An 8,953-nucleotide genomic window follows, 5' to 3' on the forward strand; every position below is an offset into this window, starting at 1 on the left:
GCTCAGGAGCAGCCCGTAGCTGAGCCGAGCGAGCAACTCAGCAGTCTATAGGTGGCCCAGAGGCCGGGAGAGTTGCTCGCTCGACGAGTGCTGGCGGTCCACTGATTTGACGAAGGCTTATCGGGGGGCTCATCTCGGGGGCTCACATGTTGTGACGAGTCTCACGAGAGCCTCGTCACTGAGGCCAAAAATAAGCTGTGGTGCAGGCAGCTCTTCCGGGTTGCGGAGGATATGGCGTGTACCCTCACACTCGAGGAGGTAGTGGAGTAGCGGCTGGACGACCTCCTCCTCGCAGTAAGAGCACTGAACCGGGACCGGGTCGTCGATGGCCAGGAGCGAGGCACACCGGTACCCGAGGCGCAGGCGGTGGAGGTTGGAGGCCACTCGCCTGGGGGCGCCTAATGGGAGCCGACGGCTCCCGGAGCCAGTCGCCGATTCATACCAGTATGCAGACGGTGAGCCGGCCGCCAAGGCCTCTTCAAGGGCCCTGACGAAACCCGCCAAGGTATGGGCCGCCATGTCCCGCTTGAGCAGTGACACGCTCGGGGAAACGGGGCATGTTATGCTGGGTAGCAGGGTGGCTTCGCCGGCAGCGCGGTCACCAGCCTCGTTACCCATCACGCCTGCATGGCTGGGCAACCAGTTTAGGTGGACCTGACGGCCGGTTCTCCCCAGTTCCTGCAACCGGGCGTGGATGCCCGTGAGGAGGGAGACGTTGTCAGCCATCGGGTCCTGGTACAGCGATCGTATGGCCGGCACCGAGTCGCAGTGTACCAGGACCGGGCCCCTGCGCCATGCTGATCGCCACCAGCTCCGCCTGGATCGAGGAGGAGCCGTCAGGCAGCCGGTAGATGTCAGCATGGCCCGCCGTGACGAAAGCCGCCCCGACAGCCCCAGTGAGGTGGTTGACGGAGCCATCTGTGTAATAGGTGGCAGCGAGGGGCCGGGCCGCCTCCAACTCTCTGCTCACGGCCTCCCGCGCGAGGCTTCGCGGTGTCAGCAGGTTCTTCCTCGCAGGCAGTGGCTTGATTGTGGCCGTGAAGGTGGCTGGTGCCCACGGGGGTGGTAAGGTGTAGCCAGGGTGGGGCAGGTCTGTGTTCATCAGGAAACACCGGGAGAGGCGGGTGGTCCTGAGTTTGGCTGCTGCCACCGACGCCCACGTTTCCCTGCGAAAAAGCAGAGGGGCCTGATTGAGGGCCTGTTTCACCGAGGCTCTCAGCGGTTCTGACCCCCTGCGGCTCAGCAGCGTCGCCAGATGGCCGACGGCGAGCTGGGTGATCCTCGCTGCAACAGTGCTAAGCCGGACCTCCGCCCTCATGGAGATGCATTTCGTCCACCGTGGGGCCCCCACGATGGTACGGATCGCCGCATTCTGGGCCGTCTCCAGAGGCCGGAGTGCAGCAGGGTTCACCGTCATGAGGCACGGCGTCCCGTAATCTACACAGGCCCTCACTGCCTGGAGATAGAACAGCCGTAGGACCCTGTCGCTGGCACCTTCGGCAGTTCTCACCAGGGCCCGCATGATGTTGGTGCTGGTCGCCACTGTCTGGCGAAGGCAGTTGACATAGGGGGTAAAGGAGAGCCGTGAATCCAGGGTGACGCCCAGATATTTATAGACGTGCACCCAGGGGACAGGGGTGTTGTCAAGCTCGAAGGCTTCGGGGAGGAGACAGTGGTGGATGGCCATGGCCCTCGTCTTTCCCCTGTTTATCACGAGCCCGAGGGACGCACAGGTATGTGAGAGGCGGCGGAGGAGGAGACGAGCGCTGGCCACGTGGTTCGGGCCGGAAACCACCATGGCCACATCGTCCGCGTACGAGAAGACTCGTGCATAGCGGCTGTGTGGCAGAGTTGTCAGCTTCTCGACAAGCAAGTTGAAGAGAACGGGGCTCAGGACACCACCCTGAGCCGTGCCGTTTTCGAAGGCCTGTGTTGTGGACCTGCAGCCCTGGAAGTGTACTGCCGCCCTGCGATTCTGGAGGTATTGGCCGATCCAAGCCAGCAGGCGGCCCCGAAGGCCCTTTTCGGCAAGGATGGACAGTACCGCAGGCGCCGAGGCCAGCTCGAACGCCTTCTCCAGATCCAGGAACACCACCACAGCCTGCCTACCCAAGACACCAGAGAGGAGAGTGGACACGCAATCTCTGGTGCCCATGCCTCGGCGAAAGGCAAACATCGGGTGAAGGGGCCCCATCGCCCACCGAAGGCGAGAGGAGGCTTCTCTCCAGAGTCTTTCCCAAGCAGCTCAGGAGTGATATCGGCCGGAACTCGCCTCCGTCACCGCTCTTGGGAATGGGCACGATGGTGGCATTTTTCCAGGCTGCAGGAACAGTTCGGCGTGAGTAGGAGGCGTTGTAGAGGGCGACAATCTCGCCAAGCATGTCAGGCCCAGCGTGGCGGAGGAAGGCGTACGGGATTTTGTCCTCGCCTGGGGCAGTGTTGGTGACAGGGATTGCCTTCTCCAGCTCCTGGATGTGTATGGAAGCGTCGGTGGCATGCCCTTCAAGACAAGCCTCCTGAAGGCCCCATCCTCGCCGGGTACGCCGCCCTCTGCAATTCCCTGGTGGTAGGGGGAAGTCTCTCAGAGGCAGCACGGGACACAAAGGCATCAAGGAGCCTTTCTGTCTCCTCTTGCGGCTGCGGGTGCAGCGCCAGCCGGGTGACCGCCCCCTGGGCCACGGCTCTGAGCTTGCGCCAGAGTACAGCAGTGGATATACTGGCGTCAAGGGAGCCGCACCACTTCAGCCAGTGTTCCTCCTGCTTCCTGGCTGCTGTCTCTTTTGCAAGACGGATGGCAGCCCTGAGGAGACCCCTCGTCGCCTCCGTGTTTACAGGCGGTTGAGCTTCCGGGCCTGATTAACTCGGTGGTTGGCCTCCCGAACCTCTGGGCAGTAATACCAGCGGTCTCGACGGTTGGGCGCTACAGGCTGAGAGCGGGGGATCGCCACATCCGCTGCCCGCCGGAAGGCGTCAACCAGGCGCATCTCTGCCATCTCCAAGTCGTCAGGTCGGATGGTGTCGGCGAGGTGGCGGGTAACGGCTCTGCTAAAGCTCGCCCAGTCCGCCCGGGCAAGGTTCCAGCGCACCGGTCGTGGAGGCGGCAGTGGCGCCGAGAGCGAAAGGGTGAAAACTGTAGCGAGATGGTCGCTGGCAAGGCTGCGGTGGAGGGCCCATGTAGCACCGACGTCGAGTGGCCGCGTGACTAGGGAGAGGTCCAGCACCCCTCCCCTGACATGAGTAGGCTCCCCCATGTTCAGGAGGGCGACCCGAGGCACATCCTCCAGAGCAGAAGCGAGGTGACGTCCAGCGCGGTTTCTCCGCACGCTACCACATATCTCATGGTGGGCGTTGAAATCCCCCCCCCGATGAAGGTGGGCTCATCATTGGCGAGGGAGAGGAGTTCTGTCAGGTCCGGAACAGCGGTAGGGTTACTGTACACGCAGTAGAACGTGATAAGAGTGTTCGGCAAGGCCACCTTAACCGCCAGTACCTCCACGCCGTCACCGCATAGCGCGGGGTGAAGCACTCGGGTGCAGGGAAGTGCATACCTGACCAAGATGCCACACCCACGCGCTGCACCGGCAACGGCAGGGAGGTAGAAGGCCCTGAAGCCCTTGAAGGACACCGACTGGCCTTCCTGAAGGAGTGTCTCCTGCAGGAGGATGACATCGTCGGTGCCGATCGCTGCTCACAGGAGGTTGACCTTGCCTCGCACGCCACACACGTTCCATTGCAGGACTCTTAGCGGCTGGACCCCAGCGACGTCCCGGGGCTGGACACGGGGGCCTCGGCGCTTCGGCAGCGCCCTGCGCTCGGGCAGCGGAAAGCGGGACCGTGTCGGCACCGTGCGCAAAGGGATGTGGGAGCGGGTCGTGTTGCGTCCCATTGTCCAGTGCACCGCCTTCAACGATGCCTTGGTTGGGGGTACGCCTGGCTGGGGAGGCTGGTGGCATTCGTCGGCCTCCATCTCCGTTACCTCTATGGAAGGAGGAAGGGGCCCGGTTGCTCGGCTCTTGGCAGGCGGGGGAGCGGGGCTCTGAGGCACTGGAGGTGGTGGGGCTGGTGTGGTGGAGGTACCTGCGAAGTCGGGAAAGTGCTCCTCCAATGTCGCCTTCGCTATTACTCGCAGGGCCACCTCGTCGGGCTTGAGCTGGAGGAGGCCCGTCAGGGCAAGGGCAAAGCTTGCCAGCATTTCCTCGAGCGCGGCCTTCGTCACAAGGACGTAGCCGGGTGGTGTGGACGGTGGTGCAGTCTGTGCGCTCGGGGGGGGCTGTGGCCTGCGGTTCCTCTGTCGACGCCCGCGCTGAGGCAGAGGAGGTGGAGGCAGTGTGGGAGCTGGTTGCTCCTGTTGCGGGGAGGAGCCCGAGTTGGAGGTTGGGCGGGAAGGCGGGACAGGTGTCGAGGTGGAGGTTGCGGCTGGAGGCGGGGCGGGTGTTAAGGCAGGGCCTGGGGCCGTAGCTGGGAGACGAGGCAGGGCGGGTGTTGGGGTGGAGGCAGTAGAGGCCGCCTGAGAGGCGCTTGGTGGCGGGAGGCTGGGGAAGTGAGCTGGAGAGGCCAGTGTTGCCTGTGCAGGGGGCGGGGCCGGCTGATGCGATCTTGAGCGGGACCGTCTGGTCCATGCCGGGCGGTTGGGGTTGTGAGCAGCACTCCACTCCTCCTGAAGCTTGACGCCCTCGTCCACCCGGGTCAGCCGTGAGGGGCAGCGGCGACTCCATGCATGGTGCTGCTGGTTGCAATTTGGGCAGAGAGCTAGTACCTCCTCCCCGGCCTTGTATTTGGCCAGACAGGCCTCGGTCATGTGCGGCCCGGAGCACATTCCGCATACGGCCGGGCGGTTGCAGCGAGAGCGGTGGTGGCCGTACTGCTGACATCTGAAGCAGCGCAGTGGTTCCTTGTTGAAGGGGCGTGTTTAAAACACCCCCCAACTCCCCAGGTCGAGACTGCCCGGGAGGGGGCCTTTCATCGTTACGATTACCTGGCAGGTGTCCAGCCCATCTCGTGTCTGGCACCTGTCCGCTGAGAAGACGTCTGGGTGGCGAAGGAGAGCCTTGAAGGGCATAGCCGCAGGGTATGACGTCACCACACCCTTGATGGTGGCGTCTCCCGTCAGCCGCAGCAGGACCGGCTTGCCGTCGACCTCCGTCGTTTCCAGCAGCCGGCGGAGAACCTCTTCGGAGGGAGGCGTGATCAGTACGCTGCCAGACTCCAAGAACCGCATCTGCAGGCGGGTTCCTAGTTGCTGTTCCAGGGCCTCCGCTAGGTCTAGTGCGGAGTCGAACCCCGGTGTCGGGGGCACGATAACCTTGGGGCTGGCTGGCGTAGTAGCAGCGAGGCGTAAAGCAGATGCATCGGGGTGCGAGGCGACACGAAGCGGGGCGGCAGCGGTGGTAGGCGAGGGAGTAGCAGTGGCGAGCGTGGACAGCGGTGCGCGCGAGGTACTGGGTGGAGCGGGCGAGCCAGATGTGGAACACAAAGAAACACAAAGAAAGAACAAACAACAGCAGACCTGCTGGTCCTTACGAGGTTGTTTGTGACAAGCTACACTAACTATCTAATCAAAGGTGGAAGATGAAGGACAGCAAAGGCGAAGGCTCCTCCAGCCAAAGCTGGCAGGAAAGGATTAAAGAACCATGCAGCATGGAAAAACTGCATGGAATTTATGTAGGAAAGAGGAAAGAACTACCATTACTGCTACCACTAACCGGGCGATAAAAGCGGACAAGGACACCAGTATTCGAAAGAACTTAACGCTATTACGACAATGAGTAATATCTTAGTTGCTGGTTGGATTCAAAACACTTGTCTAATCTATTCTTGAAGGCCGTAACTGTTGTACTATCAACGACATCACAAGGTAGAGAGTTCCAAACATTAACAACTCGATTGAAGAAGAAGTGTTTAGCTTCGTGCGACGAGAATCTTTTACCACTTATATTCAAATTGTGAGTTCTTCTTGTTCTATTTGATCGATCAATTGTAAAGTAATCTTCCGCATTAATATCACTGAATCCTTTGAACATTTTAAACACTTCTATTAGATCGCCTCGCATTCTTCGTTTTGATAGGCTGAATAAATTTACTTCTTTAAGCCTTTGTTCATATGACAAATTTCTCAGCCTAGGAATCATCTTTGTTACTCTTCGTTGGACCCGTTCCAACTTTTCTATGTCTTTTCTGTATTAGGGAGACCAAAACTGTACACAGTACTCTAGACGGGGTCGAACCAACGAATTATACAGTTTTAATATTACTTTTTCCGATTTATTATTAAAGACTCGTCCGATGAAGCCAACCAATTTGTTTGCAGTTTTAACTACCTCTGAACAATGCTGACCGGGCTTTAAATCGCTTGATATAGTGATTCCAAGATCCTTTTCTTTACTTACTGCAGAAAGTTGTTGGCCATTCATTACGTACCGAACGCGATTGTTATTTTTTCCGATGTGCCAGACTTTACATTTCTCAACGTTAAATTTAATTTGCCATTGATTGGCCCAACGTGCAAGTCGATCTATATCTGATTGTAAAGCTTCTTCGTCGAGTATCGCAGTTACTTTACTAGCAATTTTTGTGTCATCAGCAAATTTTGATACTTTGCAAATGAGCCCATCATCGATATCATTAACATAAATTAAGAAGAGCATGGGGCCAAGCACTGATCCTTGAGGTACGCCGCTTTTGACATCGAGCCAGTTAGATGTAACACCGTTTAGAACTACTCTCTGTTTCCGCTCAGAGAGCCAGTCCGCAAGCCAATTGTGAATGTTACCCGAGATACCGTGCGCCAGTAGTTTGCTGAGCAATCGTTGGTGGGGGACCTTATCAAATGCCTTTTGAAAATCCAGATATATGATATCTACTGATCTGCTTTCATCGAACACCTCAAAAATATAGTGAAAAAATCAAGTAAGTTAGTCAAACACGAACGTTTACTACGGAAGCCATGTTGCGAATTATTTATTATATTATTTTCTTCGAAGAATTTCACCATATTGTCGCGAATGATAGTCTCCATTAACTTACAAACAATAGATGTCAGGCTAATTGGTCGATAGTTTCCTGGATGAGACTTGTCCCCCTTTTTGAAAATTGGTGTGACATTTTCAAGTTTCCAATCCGACGAAACTTTTCCAGCTGTTAAAGATTTATTGAATATAATGGAGAGCGGTTTACAAATTTGATGTTTGATTTCTTTTAAGACCCTAGGGGTAATTTTGTCTGGACCAGGAGCTTTGCTTACTTTAATCTTTTATATTGTGCGTAAAATGTCACTTTCTACGATGAGCACGCCACTTAACATCTTTTCGGTCCTTCTAACCTCCGGCGGTTGAGGTGATAAACAATCTTCGTCGGTAAATACGGATGCGAAAAAGTTATTTAGGATTGTAGCCATTTCATTTTCATCGTTCGTGTGGTTACCATTACCGATACCAGAAGTGAGTGACTTTTTATTATTTGCATAGCTGAAAAATTCTTTACGATTAGATTTACTTGTTTCCGCTATATATTCTTCAAGATTTTTCTTGCTTCGTTTTATTAATTTCTTGGTTTCGCGGCGAATTCTGTCCAACTCTAGTTTGTCAGCCTCGCTCTGAGATGATTATGTACCTGCTGTATACGCGTTTTTTAAGAGATAGGCTATTTTGAATTTCGTTATTCCACCATTTGGGTTTCTTCTTAGAAGCTGAACGTCTGTTAAGATAGGGTACGCATATGCTTATGGCATTGTTCAATATTGTGGTGAAGGCCCCCCAAGATTTATCAATATCTGATTCTGCCGTGATTTCAGTCCAGTCAGAATTATTTAGAATTGATCGGAGTCTTACGAAATTCGCTCTCTGATAATCAGGCACCTTTTCTTTACTAGGAGTTACTTTACTTTCTTTCATATTGATGCTGAATGTGATTGTTCGGTGATCGCTAGAACTAAAAACTGGACCAACATTTACTTCGTTAACTAGATCAGCTGTCGTTGAAAAGAGAAGGTCAAGTATATTATTTTCCCGAGTCGGTTCTTCAACGTGTTGATGTAAATCACTTTCTAGTAAATTTGTGTACAGGTCGAGCCTTGTATGACAGTTCAACGGTTCACCCCATCTTTTCACTGGTAAGTCCCCAACAATTACTGCCTCGCAACTGCTACTTGTTTCTAATAATAATTCACTTAATGCGTGGTCGATATCAAGAGTCTGCCTTGGCGGTCTGTAGATAAGTCCAATTACTATTTTACGAGATTTATTTTTAATTTCAATGAAGACCGTGTCTACATTGGTTATAATATCTGTTTTCACGGATACTGGATGGAGAGAGTTGTGGATATAAAAGATAACGCCTCCACCCTGTCTGTTCTCTCTTTCATGACTAAAAATGGTATAACCCGGTAATATATATTCCGCAATGAAATCTCTGTTTGAAGTGTCTATCCAAGATTCTGTGACTCCGATGATGTGATAATGATTTGTAGCTGCGAGGACTTCTAAGTCTTCAAATTTGTTACGTAGGCTACGAGCGTTTACATAGCAAGCTTTAATGTGATTCGAGTCGGGAGTTTTGCGGGTTGAGTGCACCCTTACGGTGGAGCTGCTGGTGTTCTCGCCTCCGCGTTTTTTGGCTTTCGAAGAGCCACTTGGTCACAGAGCAGCCTCCCGAAACGGGCTGCTCCAACAGGGTTTAAGTGAATGACATCAGGAAGGAACAAGTCTGAATCGTAGTAAAAATTGTTCCACAAGTTAGCGAACTGGACGTTTTCTTGTGAGCAAAGGGACTGAAGTCTGTTGTTTGTGCTGAAGGCCTTACTGTAAAAGCTAGATTCGGCACCGACCCTCGGGAGGATTTCTGAGATTATGATGTTACTGGCATCCGTTTTACGTTTATACTGCTTGATCATGCGGCGGTATTTCTCAAGCAGTTCCTCAGAGCGGGTTGTCTTTACGTCATTTGTCCCCGCGTGAAT

General features: G+C 54.5%; 1 protein-coding gene across 1 annotated transcript; it reads right to left on the reverse strand.

Moving 5' to 3' along the window:
• Positions 1-3,688: 3,688 nt before the first annotated feature.
• On the reverse strand, positions 3,689-4,816 carry LOC126989402 (uncharacterized). Its single transcript, XM_050848001.1, has one exon. It carries the CDS (start codon positions 4,814-4,816, stop codon positions 3,689-3,691), a length of 1,128 nt encoding a protein of 375 aa, XP_050703958.1.
• Positions 4,817-8,953: the final 4,137 nt, after the last annotated feature.

Source organism: Eriocheir sinensis, unplaced genomic scaffold (genome assembly GCF_024679095.1).
Source record: "Eriocheir sinensis breed Jianghai 21 unplaced genomic scaffold, ASM2467909v1 Scaffold1153, whole genome shotgun sequence".
NCBI classification, from domain to species: domain Eukaryota; kingdom Metazoa; phylum Arthropoda; class Malacostraca; order Decapoda; family Varunidae; genus Eriocheir; species Eriocheir sinensis.

Bases quoted from the DNA above. Each gene is read 5' to 3' on its own strand.
- LOC126989402 (XM_050848001.1), bottom strand. From the start codon at position 4,816: ATGTGCTCCGGGCCGCACATGACCGAGGCCTGTCTGGCCAAATACAAG.